Source organism: Geotrypetes seraphini, chromosome 10 (genome assembly GCF_902459505.1).
Source record: "Geotrypetes seraphini chromosome 10, aGeoSer1.1, whole genome shotgun sequence".
In the NCBI taxonomy this organism is placed as follows: Eukaryota; Metazoa; Chordata; class Amphibia; order Gymnophiona; family Dermophiidae; genus Geotrypetes; species Geotrypetes seraphini.
Window position 1 is genome coordinate 71,846,021 of NC_047093.1, and position 26,926 is coordinate 71,872,946.

The window sequence follows — 26,926 nt, forward strand, 5'->3', positions numbered from 1 at the left end:
AGAACCCCCTCCCCTACCCACTGAAACCCTCCACCACCTCTCCCCTCAGAAAATACCTTAAATTCCAAATTATAAACATTGGCTTTTCCAGTACGGAAAACAAGAAAGAAGGGGGAAATAGAACAACCCCAACTAAAAAACTGCTCCCAACAGTAATCCCTTATATGTAGCCTTTAACCAGGTATCTTCTAGGTCAGGTAAGAATCCCACACCTTATGATACAGGGGCATAGTATGATGACGAATAGCCGTCAACTTGGATATAAGATGTAAATAATCCAAGTGAGTGCATACTCTTCGCATATCTCGTAAGCCCTTATGTTTCCAACAAGGAGCAATCTCAAGACATGCCACAGAAAACAGGTGTAAAGCAAATCTATGTTCCAATTTAGTGAAGCCCGGAATTGGGGCATTCAACAAGTATCCTGTTTCTATGTTTCCCTCTTGTTTAGTTCAAGCACCCCCCTGGAGAGGGCGCCGGGGCTGGTCCCATCCAGCCTGAGAAGACAGAAGAGGAGGAGGCAAGGGAGGAAGAGGAAGATGAGACTGCTGCCCCATCCAACCCCTGTCACCTTCTGCCCCTCCCGTTTCAATCAAACTCCTGCGTCCAGAGAAGCGCAGTAGTTTTGTACAGAGGTGCGCTTCTCCTGATGCAGCAGTTTGAGTGAAACAAGGATTCTCTTGTTGAGAAATATTTGTTCCCGTTCCTGGGTGTTTGTGGACAGCTTTTGTTCGAATTTGGATTACAATCATCGATTGAATCGTTGGCCTTGAAAGGACTGCACAATAGAACAACGCTAATGTGAAGCTACGTTTGAACTTCCTTTTGTATTCAATGTCTGATATTTTTGCCACACCCTGGAAAACATATTAACCTCTTTTGATTTGAAATTTCTTTAGTGTTGGATGGTCCCTTTAGTTATTTTTAGGCACTAAATTTAGCCTGGGTAAAGGGCCAGAGACCTTTTCTTCATCTTAAAGGGAGTTTTTTTTCTCTCTGACTTGGTTAACCCGGAGTGGACTAGTGATAATATTATGCAACTCCTTTTATAGTCTTTTGACTCTGTGAGTATCATCCTTTGGATTTTGAGGTCCATTTGATAAGTGTTGTGCTTAACTTGTGACCATTCGGCACTAAAATAAGGCATCTGATTAGAAGTGGGTTACAAGATAGTACATCAGACATGTCTACTTGCCACAGTGAGTAGAGTTTTTCTACCCACAACCCCAGTTTCTGCCCTAACACAGAAGGCAGTTAATGCATAAATTAGTGTGCACTCTCTTGCCACTAGTAAGTTGCCATGCTTGTGTGTTAAGCAACATATAATGGACTGGATTATGCAACCATGTCAGCTACCAACACACAGTGAAGACCCATCCTGTTATGTTTCACAGCAAAATGCAGCACAGCTGTGGTTTGCTATTGCTTTTTCCCCACACAGTGTGTAGCTCCACTATGTCACTGCTGCCCAACAAAGGGCCCCGAAGCCTACAGCATCAGTATTCCCAGGTGGTCTCCCATCCAGGTATTCCAGGCCTGATCCTGCTTAGCTTCTTATAACAACAACAGGCCTAACTGTGGCAGCCAGGCTGTATGCTCAAGCAACATACAGCACTTCACTCAAAAGCTGCTTGATGAGCTTTAATAAAGGAGCCCCTAAATATTACAAAGAAATACATTAAAATTAAATTAGAATATTGTGGTAAGATAAGTACCTGGGTTATTTACTGTTAACGACAGTTATTAGTAACTAGGTTTCTTTGCATAAAAATGGGATGTATGGTAAAATTACATGTCTTATCGGTAGCCCACTTTGATAATTATGCTACTTAATGTATTTATTTTAGTTTTCTTTTCTCATTGTATGTTGACTTTTTAGTTCTGATTTGTTTGGTCATATAGCACACTTGAAACATCTAAGCCGTTATTAATATGGACCTGGGAAAATCTACTGCTTATTCCTAGGATAAGCTGCATAAAATCTGTTTTGCTCTTTGGGATCTTGTCAGGTACTTGTGACCTGGGTTGGCCACTGTTAGAAACAGGATACTAGGTTTGATGGACCTTTGGTCTGTCCCAGTATAGCAACTCTTATGTTCTAAAAAGATACAAAGAAGTTAGCTAGCCAGAACTACAAGTAGCACTGAGAGAGAAAGGTTAGTAGTTCTAAGTGAAGAAGGTGAAACTAAGGAAGACTGAAGGTCTCTGGAAGCTAGCCTAAAGTCGGTTAGAAATAGTACTGCCTGAAGGAACAGGCAGCTGGGAACTGTAATCATAAAAGGTCACGATTCACTCAGTCAGCAGTTGATGGAAGTCGGTCATCAGTAAGGTATGGGATTAGATTTAAAATATTATCTTTAACTCACAAGGTTTATCACACAATTGTTGGTTATTCCATATTCATCTTTTAAGAGTTTTAAGGTCATTACAAGATTTTAGATTAACAATACCTGCATTAAGAAGAGAAAAAAGGTTCTCAGTTAGAAATAAGGCCTTTTTAAATTTAGCGCCTCATTATGGAATGGCAGTAAGAAAGGAGGAAAGTTTTTTAAAAAATTCAAGACAGTACTAAAACCCTTCTTTTTTAATGAGGATTTTACTTCAGAAACTGAGGGTGTAAGAAAGATTTATTAAATGATCTGCAGGGCATAACTTATACAGCAGCAAGAGTTAGAATGATGATTTTTTTTTTAAGGATTATAAGAGTGTATTTAGTATGTATATAGTTGAGGTCTTTTTCTATTTGGAGTTCTTTTAACCCCGGTTTATTTTATTGTAACCCGCTGCATATTGAATGTTCGTAAGCGGTATATCAAATGTTTAATAAACATATAAATAAAAATAATAGTGATTGCTGGCTGTAGGCAATTCAAATTATAAGATTACTCGTGAAAACAGACTGTCTAGGAGACCACCATCAAGGTATAGGAAGGCTTCAGGCAAAGCAGTGACCTAGGCTACTCCCTATATAGGAATATCCATGTATGCAGGCTGAGTGAGTCTGCCACTAAGCTTAGCAGCCTGAAAACAGCTGTAGGACAGGGTTGCTTTTAGAGTTGAAACTAGCAAGTATATGATTTGTTTTTTGTAAATGTCTGGAATGCTTTGTTGTGGTAGGGCATGGAAATGTGCTCTCACCTGTAAAAGAACAGGCCCTGCTCAAGAACAAACACACAAGTACCCTATTGTAATAAAGATTTTTATTTTTTTTTGTATGCGTAGGAAGAACAATCGTTGGGCCTTGTTCAAAAAAGAGATTTGTCTAGTTGGCTAATATATACAGATAACCTAAATTTCAGATTCCATTCTCTCCAAGCAGTAACTGTGTATACACAGAAGTGATTTTATCTAATAAATGGAGTAGATATAAATTGGAAGTCAATAGAAAAAAATGGGTAATTTCATTTTTTCAACACCACCAGAGCTAGAACTGTTTTAGAAGCGTCTACGTGCCACAATGACCACTGGATACATTAAGGTATGACCCCCCCCACACACACACAAACAAACACATACACACTCCCCCACTGCTCACTAACCCCCTCCCACCTCCCAAAAATCTAAATGAAAGAGTACATACCTGTCTCTGGAACAGCAGCACTTGGTATGGGAAAGTCTAGTAGAGCATCACACAGGTATATTAACCATAGATAGGAGGGCCCAGGCTCATAAGCCACTCTAACCATTACATTTATGGTGGAAACCCTACTCTTTTGCCACAAAGGTGCCACCTGTAACCATGAGGGCTATTGGGGTGGTAGACAGATGGGTCTAGTAGGTTTGGGGGGAGTTTTGGAGGGCTCAACATAAATTATAAGGGGTATATGGTGTGATGTACAGTACTTCTGGCACTCTTTAGATTAAGTTCACACTGTTCTGTTGGCATGTCTGTGTGGCCAGTCTATCACAATGATGATCACGCCCACATCCAAATGGTCTGGATTTGGATGTTTAACTTGGATATTTCTTTGGTCGAAAATGGGGTATAAAGATAAGCGTCCTAAGGGATAGCCGGCCTAGATGTCCAAGTATATGATTTTTTTTTTTTAATGGGGGTGGGGGAGGACATCTAGCATTTCAGCTTTTGAAAATGGATGTTTCTGTGCTTCCATCTTTGTATGTTTCACAGGAAATGTCCAAATCGGACTTAAGATGTCTTTTTTGAAAATGGCCCTCCATATGTGCACAGTTATGCTTCACTTTTGTTTTTGGGTTGTTGTTTTTTTTGTTTGTTTTTTTGCAATGAATATCCTCTGTGCTTATCCCATGCCTTCCTGGTCTATTACCATTTTAGACTTCACCACTAACTCCAGGAAAGCATTTCACATAACCACCATCCAGTGATGTAGTAAAGGGGGGGGGATGGGCAGACCGTCCCCAGCGCCATCTTCAACAGGGGTGCTGGCGCCAGTGCCTCTCCTCATCTCTGCTGCCCCCCTCCCCCCGCATTCCTCTTTAAATGTTTGCTGGCTAGAGCAGCATCTTCTTGCTGCTCGCACCGGTGTTGGTCCCTTAGGATATCATTTCCTGGTTTCGGGACCTGGATGTGATGTCAGAAGGAAGCCGGCACAAGCAGCGGGGGAAGATGCTGCTTTCACTGGCGAACAAGAGGTACACGGGGGCAGGGGGGGGCTCAAGTGGCGGGGAAGAGTTGGAGGGCGCCCAAATGGTGGGAAATAATAGGGGTGCACGGTGCAGCGATGCCGAATGCCACCCCCAAGCACCAACCTCCCTCGCTACACCACTGCAACCATCCTTTCCATCAAAAACATACCTGCCCAACATTGGTCCCTCTTAAAATCTTACAGTATAAGCCTTTGATCTAGAATATTCTTTCCATTAACAAACAGTGATGGCCTTGTGAAATGTTTAATATCTTTCAGGTATCTGAATGTTCTCATTTCACTCTCTTTCCTATCCTCTAAGTTACACATATTTAGAGACCTAAGTAAATGTAACTGAGTTATAATACGTATTGCAAGCTTATAGAGTAGAGTCCATATTAATTTATTCAACATGATGCACATTGACAGGTGGCTATAAATAAAACAGTAGATACTGATGTTAAGTGAACAATGAAGATATGCATATCCTTTAAAGATTAGTCATTCATTTATTTCTTTCATTTAGCAGATGCTGTTACCTTACAGCCTACAATGGCTTACAGCATAAACAATCAATCAAAGACAGTCATAAAGTAGCAATGCACATTTCAAAATCAAGACAGCCATTTTGGTTACAGAAAGGTAAATGTTCTGAAACAATTTTCAGCAAAAATAATCTTAGTTACATAAAGTAAAAAGATGTTACTTTTGCACTTATAACACAATCAGCTGTTGAATACCATATTCATCAAATACCAATAACAGCAAATCTCTTGTTTTATGCAATGCAAACATTCAGGGGGTAATTTAAAATAAAAATTCTGCATTTAAAATACTTTCTACATGTAGAAAATGACTCTTATAAAACTGTGGATGAAGATGTGCATACAGGTATGTATGCAGACCAAAGAATGTGCCTTTTGTGAAATCTTCACATAGGTTTTCCCAGGGCAGTGTTTAGGCAAAGTTACGTAGAACGAAGATACGCTCACACAGTTGCGCCTATCTTGGAGTAGTTGTAATTGTACAAGAGAATATATGCATTACTAGGGGTTATTCTTTGAGCCTATATATATATATGTCTATACTGCCTTTACAAAATTAGCCATGTTTCACTACTTTTCTTTTTATAGAAGTCCTGTTATAAAATTATCCCTACACTTACCTGCACTTATAAAAGTGATCTTTTATTCTAAAGCAATTGGGAATTAAAGGGTTAAAGGTAAAATTTTTGCATACAAAAATTCATAATTTATTTCGTGCAACATTTGCTGAATGTCTCACAACTTATTAAGTGAAGCCATCTATGAACGCAAATGCTGATTAGCAATTTGGCATCAACCCAACATTTGCAGAATTCACATAGCTTTTCTTTAAACCAGTACTTCATACATGATTAATTAGAACATCCCATTTATGTAGTGTGCACTTTAGCTCATTACTCTAAGTAAAATTCGTTAAGTATTTACATTTAGATAATTAAAATCTGGGTACACCCTTAAGATGCATACACTTCGGGCAAAGAGATTCTGCTCCTTATACTGCTGAAGTAAATTATAGCCTAATTTACATCATCTTCTTCGCTATCAGAGCTGACTCCATAGTGGGCTTTGCTTGTGTTTTCATCACTCATCTTGGGAAAAGGTATGCGTGCTTATTTCATATAAAGTGATCATGTTATTCAGTTTTAAACCAATATATATTTTCTTCTTTACAGATGACTACTGTTATAAAAGGCTGATGATACAATTAATATTAGGAAAACTGTAAGATGGACAATTAAAAATCCAAGTGACAAAGTGCATTAAGAGAGTTTACCTTGCAGGCTATTGGAAATTAAAGTAAACTTGTGTAGCGTGAAGTTTTCTGAGTAAAATTTTCAATAAAGCATCTATTTTATGTCTGTTTTACAAAGGAAGGAGACTGTCTTTGTAAATTTATAAAATAGGCACTCAGAACTATCCATAATAGCATACATGCATATTTAATAAAATACATGCATACATCCCAGCTTTGCCTCAAGTCCATCAAATTATGAACTTGGCATATATACTTACTTGTAAGTATAAAGAGGTGAATTTTTTTAATAGCCATTTTACATGTGGCTGCACTGAATCATCTTGGACCCAATATTGAGTGCTTTCATTTGTGTGGCGTAGGGACAGAATTGTAATATGCATTTTTTAAAACAATATATGCAACTAAACACAGAGAACACACACATTTACCCCTTTGGAGGTATAAGTTTGTATATATAAAAGGCACATATGTTGCTGTATTGCTTTTACAAAATAAATGCTGCAGCATGACTGAAAGCTGCATGAAACGTGACCACATCACACCCTTCCTGCACAAACTACACTGGCTACCAGTACTTTACAGGGCTAAATATAAATCGCCGTGTTTGATTTTCAGGGTCCTCAGACAAAATGGGCTAGAATACTTAAAGAACAAGCTAGCCCTTTATATACCATTGAGGCCTCTGAGGTCCTTACAAGGAACATCACTATCTGTACCCTCATCAAAAGAAATTGTATGATGTGAGACCTGCCAGTGAGCCTTCTCAGGAGTGGTCCCCGCACTCTGGTATTTACTCCCAGAGGGGCTACATCTAACTCCAGATTACCTTTCCTTCAGGAAGCAGGTGAAAGCCTGGCTCTTCACCCGAGCTTTTAATACCTAGGGAGATTAATTATACAATTATTGCGCACCAGGACTAGTTCACCACACATACTAACTAAATCAGTTACTTCTATTTTGTTTAACTGTATAAACAACTTGCCTTGAGTTTAGCCTCCCATCTAATATTTGCAATTGACCCTTTGGATATAGGATAAGCTATATTATAGAAAAGCATTAGCATCATATCTATCCCCCCCCCCCCCCCAGTTACAAAAGCATAGTGCGATTTTTTAGCACCAGCTGCGGTAGTAGCAGCTTCTACGCTCATAGGAATTCTATGAGCGTTGGAGCTGTTATCGCTGTGGCCAGCACTAAAAACCGCGCTACGCTTTTGGAAGTGGGGGGATATGTTATTTGAATGTTCTGATTTGTGCTCATTAGATGCTTGCTTCATAAGCATTATGTCTCCCTTTCAGTATGTATTATATCTCTCTTATTGAATTTCAGTGCTATTAATAAGCATATTTTTTAAACTGTTCCATGGTAGTCCTATTATTAAGGGCTCCATTTATGAAGGCGCGTTAGAGATTTAACGAATGTAATACACGTGCTAAATCGCCGGACGTGCTAGCCGCTACTACCTCCTTTTAAGCAGGCGGTAGTTTTTGGCCAGCGCGGAGGTTAGCGCGTGATGAAAAGTTGCGCAAGTTAACCCCGCTAGCGCGCCTTTGTAAAAGGAGCCCTAAGTTTCAGTTTACTGATTTTAACTCTACCTCATTCATTGTATTTATGTTTATATTTGGTCTTTTTACTACTGTTATGCTGTGAACAAAATTGTAAGTTTTATGTTGAATTATACCTGATGTACACTGCCTTGGGTAAGTCTCTTCATAAAGGTGATTGTTAATAAATCTCAATAAATAAATAAATAGGTGGGAGGTTTGGGATTTTTCACAGGATCCTTTTATAAAATTACCCCTATTGCATGTCAAATCATGATTGTTGTTTGTGGTTTTTGTTCCAAGAAAGATTTTTTATTTCTACTGTTATTCTGGGTGGCATCAGTCTAAGCCAGTATTAGGTTTTTATAGAAAAATTAATTCAATAAACCTTTCAGATACATAAGGAGGAAAAAAAACATAAAACCTGAAAAAATCCATACTTTTTATGTTTATTTTGCTGAGATATGGTGGTTTTTCCCTGTGGAGCCCACAGGAAAATCTGAGAGGAAGAAGCAACACCAAAAGAAATCATGAAGAACAGAGAGATTTGTGGCATATTTGGAAAGAAACATCCAAAGGAAAGGCTAAAGAAGTTAGAGTTTATCAGTTTGGAGAAGATGGCTGAGAGGAGATATGATACAGGTCTTTATGTTCATTTTTTTCCCCAAGAAAATACAAAGTAATAAAACAGATTAAAGAAAATACAATCCAACCGCAATCAAAAATCATATTTTGTCACCGTCGTGACCAAATGCTATACAGATCTTTAAAATCTTAAGTGGAGTGGAACAGGAAAGTGTGAATGACTGATTGTTTACTCTTCCAAAAAGTATAAAAATAGGGGAAACATTATGAAGTTATTTAGTTGTACTTTTAAAACAAACTAAAGAACACATGTTTTCATTCAATTCACAAAATAAGCTCTGGAATTTGTCAGAGGATGTGGTAAAAACAAGGGTAACTGGGTTGAAAAATGATTTGGACAAGTTCATAAATTGTTATTAACCAAGAAGCCTTGGAATCTATCTATTTCTGGGGATCCCACCAGATACTGTACTTGTGACCCAAACTGGCCACTGTTGGAAGCAGAATATTGGGCTTAATAGATCTTTGGTCTGACTCAATATGATAGTCCATATTATATTCCTCAAAGAAAGGTATTCATTGACCTGTTTGGAACTAATATGTTAAGATCATTTATCACAGTTCCGCACTTGTCCGCTTGGAATTCTTGACCTCCAAACAGAACAAATCTCTTCAGCTATAAAATTGTGAGCTGGGGCAAACTGACTGGCTTAGAATTTACATTAATAGTTATGTAGCTATGTTTCACACTGATCTGGGGTAAATTCAAGAGGCATCTGTGAACTTAGAAAGCAAGTTCTCAGATGCTCTGGGACCCTTGCAACACTTTTTGCCTTCAGCAAAAATGTATTTCAGTGTAATTACAGAACATAGCTTTCAATGTGTCATCTCTATTATAGAAGCTGTAAATTATGACCAAAACTGCATGTGTAGAACCATTTCTTCTGGCAGAAGCAATGAAGGAGAGCCTTTGACTGTGTGGCATACTTTATTTTTTTTTTTTTGCTAAAAATGTGCATTCCTAGCACAATAGCACATGTCAAAATCAAACAAAGGCCAAAAAATATCTAATTTGAAGATGCTGATTATTGTTGTGATGCATTAATTATCCAAAACATTTTTGCTGGAGGTCATTACATGTTATTACTTTTTATCAAAAGTCTAACTGCCAATGTGGGCTTTAGAACTAATAGAAGGTTGTAAATGACGTGATCACATCATAGCAGTTTTGCAAAAATTTCACTGGCTACAGTTGCCATTTGAAGTGACAAACCTTTTACTTCACTTAGAAATCGAGCAATAGCTATCCCATTCTATATATTTTTATTTCTTATTTTGTCCTCTGCTTCCCAGGACTGGATTATTTCATTCTGAGAGCTGCATTTTGGATGAAGAACAGGTTTTCAATTCCACAATTGATTAATTAGAGAGAGACAGGTTCTCTTCCAGTACAGAAAGCCTCTTTGCACAATTGAAATGCATCCTAGCCTCAATAAAAAGTTGGCACTCGGCTCAAGACTAAAGGCTACATACAAGGAAAGTCTATATTGGCTGAGGAGATATAAGCACCACAATTTTATCAATAATATAATTTTAACCCTCATCGCCACAATAGGCACTAACCAGTGGCATACCATGGAGGGTTGGTACTGCATTTATTCTGTTCAATATCTACCTCAAGCCTCTAGCCAAGCTGATTGGGCCAACAGACACTCAGTTCTACTTCTATGCAGATGACATGCTGTTACTCGTTGAACCTGATTTACCCACAGCTCTGAATAAACTGACTACCTGTCTAACATCAATTCAAGAATGCTCTAAAAACAACAAACTGCCTGAATTCAAGTATAACCATGCTTCTATGGATCCCTAACACAAATGGGCGCATACCTGACATCAATATCTCTTTTGAAAAATATGAATCTTTCTCAAATCCCAAGTCAAGAATCTTAAAATACAGTTAAATTCAACATTTACTCTAATCTCCCAAATCCAAACAACCTTCAAGAGCTGTTTCTATCATTTGCGATAACTACACAGCTTCTCTTCTTACACTGGGAAGTCAAGTCTTGTCTCAGTTGTGCATGCCATGCTAACATCAAGACTGGATTACTGTAATGCACTCTATACTTGTCAGACTGCAAAGAGTCTCTGCACCAGCTCCAATTGTTTCAGAATGCTGCAGCAGGACTAATAGAAGATTGTAAATGACATGATCATATCACACTAGTTTTGCAAAAACTTCACTGGCTACCATATAGGGTGAAATTCAAAACTCTGTGTCTGATCTTCAAGGCCCTCAAAGGAAAAGGTCCAGAGTAACTGAAGAACAGGATCTCCTACACATCTCCAAGGACACTAAAATCCTCCCAGAGAGTATTCCTAACCACACACTCCCCAAAGGACATTAGATAATGTGATACCCACCAGTTAGCCTTCTCCGCAGTAGCCCCTATACGCTGGAATGAACTTCCTGAAAAGCATTGCTTAACACAAGACTATCTCTAATTCAGGAAGCAGGTGAAAGCTTGACTCTTCAACCAGGCCTTTAATGGAAGATAAGGGAATTGAGGGCTACAGATAAAGGAGGACACAAAAGCAAAAAGGGCACAGATAAGGTGGAAGAAGGGGGTAGGAACCGAAGGGTATACAAAAGATCACTTACAGGTCATGGACCTGATGGTCCGCCGCGGGAGTGGACCGCTGGGCTCGATGGACCCTTGGTCTAACCCAGTGGAGGCAAATTCTTATGTTCTTAAGTAACTAGGTAGTCGCATGCACGCACACACACACACGTTTACCCACTCCTACCCCAGCTAAGAATTTTCACGCACTGTTCTGACCTCATGTGCAACTTCTTTAAATTAATCCTCTTATTTTCTTACTCCTGCTACTCTGTCTTATCTATCTATATGCTCCATCTTTGCTTACACGCTAAGATGTCTATTAAAATGTTTTATTGTGTATTGTGTGGACATTGTAATGTAGCATACTATGCCATATTTTGTATTTTACTATTTTTATTGCTGTAATTATCCATTACTTATATTTGACTTATTCTTGCTGTACATCACCTTGAGTGAATCCCTTCAAAAAAGGCAGTAAATAAATCCTAATAAATAAATAAATACTTATATAACATAACTTTTTCCATTACTTAATCAAGTAGGTGTCATTAATTTTTATATATCAAAGGGCTGATGTTGAGTTTTAGTTAAGTTTTCATTGCATTTTTCTACCTAGAAAAGGATGTAACAATTCCCTACACTGGTTTATTTTGTCTTAATGGGGACGTAATTATCTTGACTTAGAAAAAACAGCTAAGAACATTTTCCTAATCTAGATACATGTGACTTCTAAAAATAAATAAAGCTAAATTTAATGAACTCCTGCCAAAGCCCCTGCAGAAGCAGTAGCCTAGTACCCTGTTTCCCTGATAATAAGGCCTATCTTGAAAATAAGCCCTAGCATGATTTTCCTAATATAAGCCCTACCCCAAAAATAAGCCATAGTCAAGATCAACCCATGAAGCCCCCCATGTCCCTGACACTAGTGCTGCCCAATTCACTGAAAATATTGGACTTGTCAATTCAGCGACCCCCCACACCAGTGAGACATAACATACCTCCGCTCTGTGGCCTCCTAAAGCAGCAGCGGTGTCAGCATGTTCTCTCCCCCCATGTGTAGCATCTTTCAATTCCTCCCTTCCATCCCCCTGTGCAGCAGAACCTCACCGACCCTCCCACTGTGAGACTATGATGCGGCAGATGCGGCGTGATGCGGCAGAGGGAAGGCTCCAGTGGGGAAGGTCGCGAGATATGGTATGTCAGTCTCACGGTGGGAGGTATGGAATGTCAGCCTCACGTTGGGAGGGTTGGTGGAATTCTACTGCACAGGGGGATGGGAGGGAGGGAGGGAAGGATAGAAAGATGCTGTATAAGGGGATGAGTGAGAGGGGAGGAAATATGTTGCACATTGGGGGAGGGGGAAGGAAAAAGAACGAATTGGGGTGGAGAAGAGGGAGAGATAATTGTTGTACATGAAAAAAAATAAGACATCACCCGAAAATAAGCACTAATGTATTTTTTGGACCCAAATAGGGCGCTGGTCTTTGACCAGAGGGCCGTTGCGTGAGCGGACTGCTGGGCACGATGAAACACTGGTCTGACCCAGCAGCGGCAATTCTTATGTTCTTATGGCAATTCACTACCCCATGTCCTATGTGCAGAAGACTCAAGTAGAAGCTTTAAAACTTTGTTACAAACTTATTTATTCAATCTTCCCTTTCCTGCTTTAGGTTAAGTATTTGGATGGGCCCAGTGATATAGGCATAGACTTGTAAGTTGCTGTTTATACGTACTCTGTAAGCTCATTTTAATTAAAAACACAATATTATTTTATCTTCTTGATCTGGTCCATGATACTAACTTGATCTTCACTGGAGTTCTGAAAAATAACTACATCTGCAGTGGAAGATGCTTCTACTGAACACTGCAATTTTGGACAAAGAGAAACACATGAATATTTTACTCTAAAAGCTTGTGAAAACAAAGTGGCCGTTTTACTAAGCTGCAGTAAGTGTTAGCATATGCTTACCGCATTTCGCACTCAGGCATCCTGCAGTAAAATCCCAATTTGCATGCCCAAACCATGTGCTAAAAAAATATTTGTATTTTTTTTCATGGAGAGGCATATCTGGGGCAGAGGGCAGGTGTTTCTGCACTAATCAGCGCAACTACATTTCCACATGTTGATTAGTACATGAGCCCTTAGGGCCTGAAACTATATATGGTGCCTAGAAATTAGGAGCTGACTAATGCTGCGCTAAGCACGATTCAAGAAAAATTAGGTGCACTTTACAGAATCATGCTTAGCACCGCCTAAGCAGCTTTAGGTGTCACAAGGCATCCTAACTATTAGATACGCCATTTTTATGCCAGGGCTTTCTTGGCCTAAATACCTATATCTAAGTTAGGTGCCTACATACAAAACATGCCCATGATTCACCCTTAACCATGCCTACTTTTTGGTAGGTGCCTTCAACTAGGCACCTACCTCAAGAGGGACCTACCAAGTTAGGCACCTATTAAGAGCAATTTACATGAAAGAGGGCTAATTGTCATTTATTGGCACTGATTAATTACATCTATTAAACAATTAAGTTAGGCACCTACATCAGCTAGGTGCCATTTATAGAATTTCCCTATTACTGCCTACAAAATAGGTGTCGGTATGGGTTCACATGCTATTTTTTAAGTGGCGGCATAATAATAGCAACATTAGCGAATGGTCATTAATTCAAATAATGGAAAGTCGGACATTTTACTGCTGCTATAAAAATGGCCTTGGTGCATTAAGGCCACTTTTTATAGCAGCTTAGTAAAAGGGCTCCAAACTCAGTTGTATTTATAATTTATATTTAATATGCTTTATGTCACTTTGGGCAGCCCTCTCAGACTGAAAAGGTTAACAGAAGCTTAAGATTTGCTTCACTTTAAAAGGTACCCACCCCTACTCCCAAAATAATACAAAAAAACCTTCAACCTAGAAGTTTATATCTGGTCAGGAGATATATAATATGCCTGAGCTATAGGACTCCTTTTACTAAATGGCGGTAGAGGTTTCTACTGGGGGCCGCCAAGGTAAATACTGACGCTCATAGGAATTCTACAAACGTCGGAGTATTTACCTCAGAGGCCCGCGGTAAAACCTCTACCGCCATTTGGTAAAACCCAGTGGTAATGTTGAGATTTTTCTAAGCCTCAGAACAGAAGACAGCAACATTAATATTGGTAAAGCACTTAGCCCTAGGAAGTCACTATGGAGAAAGGAATGAATTTGAATGCATCATGTCAGTCTTTCTTGACTAGATTGTTAAGTGTCAAAGAGCAGAGCCTGTGATTTGTTTCTTTGTACAGCTCTGCTTATATCCAATATGTGCTATCCAAACCAGGGTGGATTTGATTTAAATCCCGAGTTAAATCACTAGTTAGAAAGACTCGATTTAAATCATACTTGTGACATGAATGGATTAATGGAATTTATTTACCTGAAAAATGTAAACATTGCATGAATATACAACCTCATGCTACATAATTAAAAACTAATCCTTATTTCATGATGAATATTTTTGGACTATAATGTATCTTAACTAGAAAACTATCTTTAGATAGATTTTTCCGTAAAAAAAAATGAATTTTATTTTAAATTTTAAAAATGTGATTTATATATAAAAGAATCCATTTTTAAAAAATCATTGATTTTTATCCACCCATTACAAACCATGAATCCTAACGGAGTTTAGCGGTATATAAGAAATAAATTACATTACATTACATTACATTACAATAATACAAAGAAGACAAAGAATTAACCTTGCCCCACCAGCTGGTACATATCAGCTAAAAACTTTGGTTTAAAAAGACCTCCCCCTCCCCCCTTACTATACTGCAATAGAGGTTTTTAGCGCAGGTTGGCGAACTGAATGTTCTGCGCTGCTCCCGACACTCATAGAGTTCCTATGAGCGTCAGGAACTGTGCAGAGTATTCAGAATGCCGGCCTGCGCTAAAAACCGCTATTGCGGTTTTGTAAAAGGGGGTGGGGCTACTGTATATGAATAGAAAAATAGCACAATGAAAAAGCTCAGCTGTTGCTTATGCCAAAATTAAAAATATTCTGCTAAGCATTGATATAACCCCCCCTCCCCCCCAAACCTCACCTCTCCTCCCCATTCCAATTAAATACTGGAAAGATGGCCTAGCTTTTGGGGGGATGGCGGGGGAGGATAAATCTCAATTTGTTTGTTAGTTACAATTTGTTAAAACTTTTTATACCATCCATACTACCAATATATATCAAGGTGGTAAACAATCTAGCATAAAAACAAATAAAAATATAAAAGGAACTCCGCAGGAGGCTCTGTTATTATTACAAATGTTGCTTAATGTAAAATGTTCATGTAATCTGAATCTAAGCAGAGAAAGAAACTACTGTGCACCAAGTTCTCATCCACTGTTTTACTACAACATGTAACTAAAAAGGCCTTTTATCAAGCTGCGGTAAGGGTTTAATGCGCGTAATACCGCCTGCCGCGCTAGCCGCTAATGTCTACATTGAGCAGGCGTTAGTTTATTAGTCGGCCTTGGGGGTTAGCGCGTGACAAAATGTCCGACACGCTAACCCCGCTAGCACGGCTTGATAAAAGGACCCCCCTAAGTTTAATGTAGCTCTCTCATCAAATATTTCTCAATTTTTTAAAGTTATGCAAGCATGTCCCATGCATGCACTAAGAATGGGTGAACATATATGATCACTTGGTGGATACCTTACATATCTTGGTGCGACTCTCGTTTGACTTTGGCTGAACAAACTTCCTCAGTACAGTACTCCCCCGATATTCAGGGGGGGTTCCATTCCAGGAACCCCCGCGAATCTTGAAAAACCACAAATACAGTTTTTCGTGGGGGAGACTGGAGAGGGCAGCGGGAGAGGCAGGAGAGAGCAGATGGAGCACTGGCGAGTGAAGGAAATCACTTGCTGTATGCTCCGACCGCCTCTTCCTGCACTAAAGTCGGGCCTTACCAATCAGGAGCTGCTTTGACACTGTCCAGGTATAAATGATGTGAACTCACTTATTTTACAGGTGTATACTTGTGTACAATTTTATGAGCTAATTTTTTGCATATGAAATCTACTTACCGTATTTTTCGTTCCATAAGATGCACTTTTTTTCCACCCATAAGTGGGTGGAAATGTTGGTACGTCTTATGCAGCGAAGACAACAACCCCCCCCAGTACCTTTTAAAAACACTGCCTGCCCTTTTAAAACACTTTGCCCTTCCAACCTTCTGCCCTTCCTTTCTTTTAAAACACCCCCCCCCCTCGTGAGGGAGATGTGAAGGCACTAGAGTTCCTCCCCAGCACGGGCGCGTGCAAGCCCAGCACAGAGTGATTGACACACGCGCACACCGCCTACCTCTCACTCTCCCCGGCATCCACAGCATAAACCGTCAATCTCAGCCCTGGCACACCTCCCAGCTCTAGGTATCCAATCATACTCATCACCCTGTCCGCCTTTCCATTGGTCCAGATATGGCCGCCCCTCCCCATACTCGCTGTAAAGCAAAGGCAGGCTATTAAATCTCCCCGCTATGTTAACACCCGAATCTGGGTCAGGTGACCGGCATTTCTCGAGGGGTTCGTGTAGGTAGTTGGGGAAGAGCACGTGCGGCTTCTCCCCTCCTCCACCAAAATCAAGGCCAACAACGAATGCGTTAACCGTGCTTTTATATAAGCATTCTTGATGTTTTAAAAGGTACCGGGAGGGGAGGGGTAAGAGGAAAAAAATTGTTAGTTGTATTGGTTTCTTTACCTACGGATCGCTCCTATCCCAGCCTACCACTAGACTACCAGAGGTCACAGGTGAGGGGGGCAGGACCACCAGAGGTCAGGGCAGTGGGACAGAGTACAGAGCCTGGCAGGGAAGGGGGACAGGGTGCAGAGCCTGGCAAAGAGTGTCGGCTTGGGAGCAGAGCCAGGCAGGGAGTGAGGGGAGCTGGGTGCACAATTTGGTTCAGAAATTTTTTTTTTTGTTTTCCTACTCTTAATCTAGGGTGCATCTTATGGCATGAAAAATACGGTAACCCATAAAAGTACTCTCATTACCACATGTTCTAACAGCCTTAGAAACAGATGTGATTTGATTGGTATATGGCTACAGCAAATATATACATAAATAGAAATTTCAGTGCTGCAAAGAAATTAGAAAAATAATTGGAAGCAAATTTTTGCAATGTATATGCATACGAAACATCTGAAGAGACTAGGCTACAGAAAGAAAAAGTGAATTGATAAGCACACACACAAAAAATCTACATTGATAGACTTACTTTGCAAACTCATCTTTTCTCAGTACATTAAATCATTTGCATTTATTTAGCACCATTCTTTCAAAACATATGACAATCACTGCATTTCTGATAATACCTTTGACTGCTTTTGGAAAGTGAATGGCTTTAAAACTTAATTCAGTGCATGCAAGCAGAGAGCAGCTTACAGTGTAGAATGATGAAAAGAGATCATTATTCAATTATATTAAGTAAACTAGGGCACAGAATGTTGAAATTATTTGAACCAAGCTGCACACATCCAATGACAGAACCGGACTGGAACCCAAACATCCTAATTACCAGTCCTCTAATTAAGAAGTTATCTTATTAAAACAAGATAATTTAAGGGTGTCATTTAATAAAAGTGTGATAAAGGTTTGCAGTTACCAAGTGATAATTGCCAAAAACTTGAAAGTTCTGGGTCAACAGTATCTAACAATGTAGTTAATGCAGAGAAAATACACTTAGGGAGGAATTATCAATGTGTATGATCCTTTAAGATATGTTAAATTTCCATACTATTTCAACAAAGATCCCAATTTATGCAGTGATAATCCAGGTTAACACTAAAATAACCTGATTTAACAATAGACTACATTGATAACTTCCCCCCACACACTTAGTACATGTTAACATCACCAGTTGAAGTGCAGTTAAGTGCATCTGCATTAATATGGACTTATGTTTATTAAAAATTTGATACCCCACTATAGCCAAAGGTCATAGCAGTTTACAAATAAAAATCATAAAGTAGAAATAGAATAATAGAAAGAAACGCCATAAATAATAGAAAAGAAAATCCATATGCATCGAGAATAGAAACATTCATACTGGAGAATATTTATGTAACAAACTATGTCTGCTGGGCCCTCCATCACTCCCCCTACCCCAAAACCACCAAAGGTCTCTCTGTTACCTGCTGCTTTAACAGTTAATGTTTGATATCGTATTGCATATTAAATGTACGGTACTGTTTTTGCCAAATCTCTGCCCAATTGGCAATGCATAGATTAGCATGTACTAGGTTTTATGCCACTATGCTAATAAGAATATATAAACAGCTCATAAAGAGTGGGGTTACTCACCTTTAGCAGCTGTTGTCCGAGGACAGCAGGCACTATTTTCACATTTGGGTGATGTAATCCACAGAACCCAGCATGGACAGACAAAAGTGTATTGTCACTTTAAATCTTTAGGACTGCCCATACCATGTGCGGGCTGGTGTCTTCCTGCCCAATGCCAATTTGCAGGACCTGCAGTTCAGTAAAATAGCTAAGAAACCAACTAGAGGAAGTATGAGGGTTGTGAGAATATATACCTGCTGTCTTCAGAGAACATCTGCTACAGGTGAGTCAACTCACTTTTTCCGAGGACAAGCATACATGATATTCTCACATACGGGACTACGAAGCTGCCAGGATCATGCTTCTGAGAAGAGGGTTATCAGTAACTACCATGAGCGTGGTGAAACCAAAAGGGTTGAAGAGAAGTTGGTGTTTAAGAAAAGAATAAATATTACAGAATTGCTTGCCTAAACTGTCCCATCTGGAATGATTCTCCAAATGGTAATGGGAAGTGAAGGTATGGCTTAAGGATCAAGTGGCTGTCTTACAGGTGTCCTCAATAAGTGTGGAATGATGATGGGCTACTGAAGTCACCATAGCTCGAACTTTATGAGCAATGACTCGGCCTTCAAGAATTAGCCCAGCTCAAGTGAGTGCAAAGGAGATACAGTCTGCAAGCCATGTGGAAATAGCTTTCTTGGTGACAGGAGTTCCAAGTCTGTTAGGGTCAAAAGACTCAAAGAGATGAGTGGTAGTTCTATGAGGCTTAGTGCAATCCAAGTAGTACAGTTCAGTGTATGAAGTGATACCTCACCAGGGTGACAATGTGACCTTGGAAAGAAGACAGGTAGAACTATGAGCTGGTTGAGATGAAACTCAGAGATGGCTTTCGGGAGGAACTTTGGATGTGTGCGAAGAATTACCCAGTCATGGTAGAATTTGTACACTGTAGAGTGGATTTGACCAAACACTTGAAGTTCACTGACCTGGCATGTAGACATAAGAGCTGTGAGGAAGACCACTTTCCAAGTTAGATGTTTGACGGAAGAAGTCAAGAGAGGCTCAAAAGGAGACTTCATGAGAATGGAGAGAACAACATAAAGTTCTGGCAATGCTAAAAGGCTTGAGAGGAGGTTTGGTATGGTAGACACCCTTCATAAATTTGGAAACCAAGGGATGTACAGATAATGGTTTCTTGTCTAATGGTGAGTGAAAGGTACTGATAGAAATTAGAAGAATATGTACTGAAGTAGTTTTAAGTCCCAGAGTTCAAAAGTGAAGGAGATAATACAGAACTGATGACAGGGCACAAGTGACTGGACCTAGTGAGTGGAGATGACACCAGATAGTGAAGGGAGTCCATTTAAAACAACAGCATTATTTAGAAGATGCAGATTGGGATGGAGAAGAGAGCCTTTATTCTGTATCAGTAATGTTGGAAATATTTGAAGTGTGATGGATTCCCAAACACTGAACTATAGGAGGAGAGGGAGCCATAGCTGACATGACTTGATATTGGTAAAGTATGAGTAGAGTCTTCCTGACTAGAGGTACTGGAGGGAATGCATATAGAAATTTGTCCCACCAGTCAAGGAGAAAGGCATCAGACTCCGGACTATTTTTTAGTGTAGAATCTGGAGCAGAAGAGTGGACGTTTGTTATTGTGGGGTGAAGAAAAGAGGTCTACTTTGGTGGTACCCCAATCTGAGAAGATCTGACGCAAGAGAGGTGTGAGAGACAACTTGTGAGGTTGAAGGAGTTTGCTCAGCTTGTCTGCTAAGATATTGTTTCCCTACCAGATAAACTGCCTTAAGGAATATATTGTGAGCAATTGACCAGGACAATATTTGTATCACCTCTTGGCAGAGTGGATGAGATCCTGTGCCTCCTTGTTTGTTCAAGTAGAACATGGCAACTTGACTGTTGGTTTGGATGTAAACCACTTGATTCTACAGACAATTCTGGAAGGCACAGAGAGCATTGCGAATTGTTTGGAGCTCCAGGAGATTGATGAGGAGAGTTTTCTTGTAAAGGGTCCAGACAACTTGGGTGTGTAAGCCATCGATGTTAGCACCACAGCCTACCATGGAAGCGCCTGTGGTATGCAGCTTCTGATGGGGAGGAGACTGAAAGAGATCTCTGGAGAGATTAGGCAGAAGCATCCACTACTGGATAGGCTGGTGAAGGTCTGAGGTCACTTGTACTGTTTGAGAAAGAGACCTGGTAGCTTGAGTCCACTGGGTGGAGAGAGTCCATTGAGGCACTCTGAGGTGTAGACATGCGAACAGAGTGAACAGTTGACACAATGTGATCAAGAAGATGTAGCATCTGATGTGCAATAATGCATGATAGGGAGGACTTTCTGGCATAGGTGGATAAGATTGTTGACTCTCTGTTGAGGTAGAGGTAGAAAAGCTTGCATCATGTCCAAGAGAGCTTCTAAGAACTCTAAGGTTTGAGTTGGTTGAAGATGTGATTTCTGGTAGTTGACTGCAAATCCCAATAGCTCTAATGGATGGCATGCTGAGCTTGCTGTGATGAGGCCTTGATTAGCCAGTCATTTAGATATGGAAATATATAAAATCCACATCAGCGAGGGATTGCAACCACTACCACCAAGCATTTTGTGAACATTCTTGGTGCTGATGCTAGGCCAAAGGGTAGGCCCTATACTGGAAATGGCGTGAACCAACTTGAAAGCAAAGATATTTCTGTGGGCAGGTAAGATAGGAATGTGAGTGTATGCTTCTTTGAGGTCTAGAGAGAAGAACCAATTGTTCTTCTCCAATAATGGTAAGAGTGAGCAATTGCTACCGGTAATTTCTGTGTTCCACCCCTAAATGTTAATATCATGTACACAGAAGAAAATAACCTAAACAAGGCAATGTATAACATTGCTAACAGGTTAAACAATCTAAGACAAAGATAGTAGGGGTGGAACCATACATATCAACTAGGGATGAATATAACTTTCATATAAATATTTTTAATGTAAAAATTAATGTCTCTGTTAAGATATACAAATCAGATCCGATCCAGTCCATGTTTCGGCATGAAAGCCTGCATCAGGTGTACATGTATCATCCAGTAGATGATGATTTTAAAGATATAATCCAATTATAATCTATTAAGTAGATATGTATATTAAAGCTTGGGATTCAATTAGTATTATATCTCCACTCATATATGTATACTTACGTATACACTAATCACCTCAAGCTTCTACTTTTACCACAGAACCTCAGCGACACCACTCTAGGCTCAAATAATTCATAGCCTTAATCTTGCAGTGTCATTTCGTCATTGGCTCTTTTTTCAAAAGGTGTGCTTCACAATTCATAGTTCACCATAAATATCTTAAATATTTTCAACCTTGAAATTTTGGATCTAGCTATAAAGTTACTTAGCTTTACTTTGTCATCCTTTCAAGTAGCTGTGGGCAGAACACAGAGGTCTACCTTACATTCCCTTCCCCCCCAGACTATTCAGATGAGGGAAATCCAAATGAGCTCCGCATTAAGACCATGCGGAGTTACCGTATTTAAATAATAAATCCATCTCTGCTCTAGATAATTTAATCATTTTACATCTCTGCACCCTCCTTCCCTATTTCCATGCAGTTTATCACTCTCCATCTTAACTGATCTATAGTATGGCCTCGATTCATCCAATCTTGGACAATTGATGGTTGCACATTTTCCATATGAATACGGGACTTATGCTCATTTAATCTAATTTGAATAGGATGCTTACTGCGCGCTACATACTAATTCACAAGGGCATACTATAATATAAATTATTCCTGCGGTCGTGCAATTTGTATTAACCTTAGCTCTTATTACATTTTTTGTTTGAGGATCTTGCCACTGGTGACATACCAGTGTCATTCTGCACCATTGGCATCTCCCACAGCATCAATATATTCCCTCCCTTTCTGTATTCTGCCCCCCCCCACCTCCATTTTTTGATGACTAAACATTTGTCCTATTGTTCTTCCTCGCTTAAAAGCGAATTGTGGTACTTGAGAAAAAAATATTGTGTAAATGGAAGATATGCCAGTGTTGTTTAATAATGTTATCAACTTATCTACTGCTGTAGAGTATGGGACTGCACACACCATTCTGTTAAGGTCTCCGATTGTTTTTCTTGTAGCAAAATATCTCTATGAGTAAACCTAGCTCTCAAAAAAGCCTGCCCGATCGACTACCTTCTTACAAGGAAACGATTTTCTAAATTTCCCGCTGCATTCCTAAAATCTTATAATGTGGAACTCCACATTATGAAAACAAAAACATAAACTCCAGATGTTCTGGAGATAATTTATTAAACACTGTTTTCAGTCCAATTCTTTATTTGTGAGTTTGCAAACCATTGGACCCCTGAGGAAGGCGTGTTCGCCGAAACACGTACCGTGTAGGGTCCGGTTGGATTTTTAACACTGTATTTTTTATCATTGTACTTTTTTAATTGAATTTTCATGGTTTTATATGTCAGTGTTTAATAAATTATCTCCAGAACATCTGTATCCACAGTTTTTGCTTTTGTTTTAATTGGTGGATTGTTTTCACTGTGGATCATTGGGTCTCCCCATTTTTCTTTGTTGAGCTCCACATTACAGCAGGAGTAATTTATATTATAGTATGCCCTTGTGAATTAGTCTATGTAGGGCACACTAAGCGTCCTATTCAAATTAGATTAAATAAGCATAAGTTCCGTATTCGTACAGAAAATGTGCAGGCACCAATTGTCCAACACTGGATGGATCGAGGTCATATTATAGATCAGTTAAGATGGAGAATGATAGACTGTATGGAAATAGGGAGTGTGGGTGGAAATGTAGAATCTCAATTAAATTATCTGGAGCAGAGATGGATTTATTATTTAAATGTGGAGCTCGTTTGGATTTCTCTCATCTGAGTAGTCTGGGGCAATGGGAATGTAAGGTAGACCTCCACTTTCTGCCTGCGGCTACTTGAAAGGACGACGTAGTAGTCAGCTGGCGGATTGCGTTGGGTATTTAAATTAGTATATTGAACACTGCTGCCATCTTTATGCCGGGAAAAGTGGTCAGATGAGATGGTGGAAGACATAAGAGGTTTTCGGGAAAACCTTATGTCCTTTTGGTGGGACATTTTGAAGGAGTTGGGAGAGTTTGTTAATGTATATTTGGTCTGTTCACAGGGATTATGCCTTGAGAAAGCTTGTGGCGAAGCATGTCGGCAGAATAATCCCTACCTATGTGATCACGAAGTAAAGCTAAGTAACTTTATAGCTAAATCCAAAATTTAAAGGTTGAACATATTTAAGCTATTTAAAGATATTTATGGTGAACAATGAATTATGAAGCGCACCTTTTGAAAAAAGAACCAATGACATGTCAAGCTTAAGGCTATGAACTGTTTGAGCCTGGAGCGGTGTGGCTGAGGTTCTGTGGTAAAAATAGAAGCTTGAGGTGATTAGTGTATACATAAGTATACATATATGAGCAGAGATATAATACTTGAAGATATAATGACATATGGCGTCAACAAACAAGAAATGCCTTGTAGGCACTCATAAACAGAGAAAACACTTGTTCAAGGTTAAAACAATATTATTCACCAATTACATTCATGATAAAAACATGCAGAAATGAAACATGTAAATAGAATAGTTTTCATGAGCCAGCAAAGATGAAATGAGTTCAGTGCTTCTGACCTGTTCATATTTTTCCAGCTCTGTGTGATAGATTTGTCTGATCTGGGTCAATTTGGCTCTGTAATCTGAATGTTCAATAGAATTGTCTGCAGTCCCTCCCGAAGCTGCTGCTGCTGCCGCCGCAGCTGCTGATCCACCACCTTTTTCTGGACCTGACACGCCTTCTGCCAACAGCATATTGTCTAGTCTCATAAGCTGGGGATCCGGAGGATCCTCCTCCTGAGCTCCTCGGATGCTGAGTCCTGCAAGGAAATGAGAAATGAATTATTTTTAATCTGATTCGTATGTCAAAACAAAACACTAGAAAATGGAGTTTTAGCAAATTCACATTTTCTCTGTGACACATGAAAGGCTTAGAAAGCAATACTTTTAGGTTTTCAGTTTACAACTTTTCCCATATTGAAAGCATGACTTTTGTGATCAAACTTATTATGCTTTGTTCCTCAGGGTTTTGCGAGAAGGCATCTGATAACAGTTTCTTTGCCCAATCAATCAGCAGCTGAGCAAGGGATTTGAGCCATCCAGAGAGAAAGTGAGAGGAACAGGCCAGTCAGTCAGAGCCAAGTGCTGGCTCAAAACAGGCAATATTTATCTGCGGGTATGCAGAAAATTCCTTTTTATTTAGCAAACATGTAACCACTGTAAACCACTTTGTTGTACCTGGTATGAAAGCAATACATCAAACCTATGCATAAACTGAACTAATCTATTGGGGATGATATTTCACCAGATCAAACATACACCATCAATTTGGATGAACTGCTGCAAAAAATGTTTATCTAATTTGTGTCAGGAAGAGCATGGTCTCTAAACGGACAACATTTTTGTGGCCCTAAACTATGCTCCCTGAGTTTTCTCTAGGCCAGGGGTTGGCAACCTCGCTTCTTGAGGGCCGCACTGCAGTTAGGTTTTCAGGATTTCCCCAATGACTATGCATGCGATCTATTTGCATGCACTGCCTCCATTGTATGCAACATGCAAATAAATCTCATGCATAGTCATTAAGGCAATCCTGAAACCCAACTGGGTTGCAGCTCCTGAGGACCAAGATTGCCCATCTCTACACCAGGCCTACCCAAACACCAGGCCATCTGCCACAGAAGCATCCGATGATGCCTAGGAGACTACACACCCTGCGGAACACTGCCCCAATGCTGTTCAACACTTACCATAGCAGAGCAGTGTTTAACTGTCTCTGCTGCCATACGTGCAGGGAAAACAGAACACCATGGGAGACCTGATTCAATTCAAAAATTTAAAGGGCCACTCACCATATGTCCAGAATGGTGAAAAATCACAGAAGAGTCTGAAAGAAGGTTCCTTCCTGTGAGTGACCTGAACTGCCAGCCCAGTTTCAGGTATCTCTACACTAATCTTTCCTCTCATCTGTTTTTGTTTTTTTAACAGTGTGGAAAAGGAGAGAAGCTGCACAGAGAAAGGAACCTTTTGGTGGGGAAGGGGCCTAGGGTGACCAGGGGTAACCCCCAAACCAGACACAGACATGACATCCCATAGCTCTACTGAACTAGAAAACTAGAACAGGAGCTAAGAAGCAAACAAACCAGGAGTCAGTGAGGACACGTCCATCTGCCTGCTGGAGATAGAACATTCTGGATTACCAGGAGACGTCCCATCTAATAGGACAGAGTACAATTCAGTACTCTCTATATCCACTTGCTGGTAGATGAACACAACCCACTAGTCTCTGGATTCATCTGCTGCTGGTGCTAAGGAGGTGTACTTATTATATTATCATTCCTTGGACAGATGTAAAGGGTGTTTTTCATTATTTTAATCAGAAGAGATATTGCAGTATAAAAATATTGCTTAGCACAGATTAAGAAACATCTGGCAATTGTCATATTCCAAAACATTTACAGCTTCTCAGTGAAAGCTTCCAAAAAATTTTTAAAAAAACAACAACAAAAAAAAAACAGGAATAGTGGCAGGGTTTTTTGTTACTAGACAGTTGCAGAAGAGATCAATTTAATTAAATATATTTACTATGTAAAGATTTGACTAATCAAATGTCAGAAGCTAAAATAAAGACAGTAAAATCAAATTAGTCATTAAAGAGAAATGGGCAACAACCTCCTCGCAACCCCTCTAAAAGGACTGCAGCAAATTAATTATAATATCCCAATAATCCAGAAAGAGAAATTAAAGAAAATTTTAAGTAAATAACAAAAAATTTCAGACTGGAAGGAAGTCACACCTTGATTTGGAAATCATTAAAATCAAGATGGAGAGGAACCTTGTAATAGAGGAAAAAGCAACACTCCTGATTTATCTTTTAACCTGAGAAATAAAAAAAAAAAAAACTGCCACAGATAGTCAAATATGTTGAAAGCAGCATGTTGAATACCTTGTTTGCTTCAAGGCAAGAACTTTTAAACTAAAGCCCCTCCAGCGCACTGATCTCAATTCTACAGTAACAATTCTGGCTTTTAACTGCATCATATAACCTCCCTACTAGTTTAGTCACTAAACTGGCTCCCTATCCACTTTCACAGAAAGTTCAGTATTTTCTTACTCATCTACAAGGGTGTTCCTTCTGCAGCTCCCTCATTACCTTTTCTCGTTCATCTTTCCCCTACATCTACCTTGTCAACACCATGAATCAAGTAAGACGCTCTTATCTGTGCCCTTCAACTCAACTGCCAATTTCCAAGCCCTCTATTTCCCACTCTTGGAACAAATTTCCTGTGTTGGTCATCATGCTCCTTCTATGGCTTATTCAAAT

General features: G+C 39.5%; 1 protein-coding gene across 3 annotated transcripts in view; it reads right to left on the minus strand.

Moving 5' to 3' along the window:
• PBX3 (PBX homeobox 3) overlaps nt 1-26,926 on the minus strand; it is a 426,198-nt gene that overhangs the window by 99,130 nt on the left and 300,142 nt on the right. For all 3 annotated transcript variants that reach the window (XM_033960083.1, XM_033960085.1, XM_033960084.1), the window contains one exon: nt 24,184-24,425. In XM_033960083.1, the coding sequence (XP_033815974.1) occupies nt 24,184-24,425 (242 nt within the window). The remainder of the gene's footprint in view (nt 1-24,183; nt 24,426-26,926) is intronic.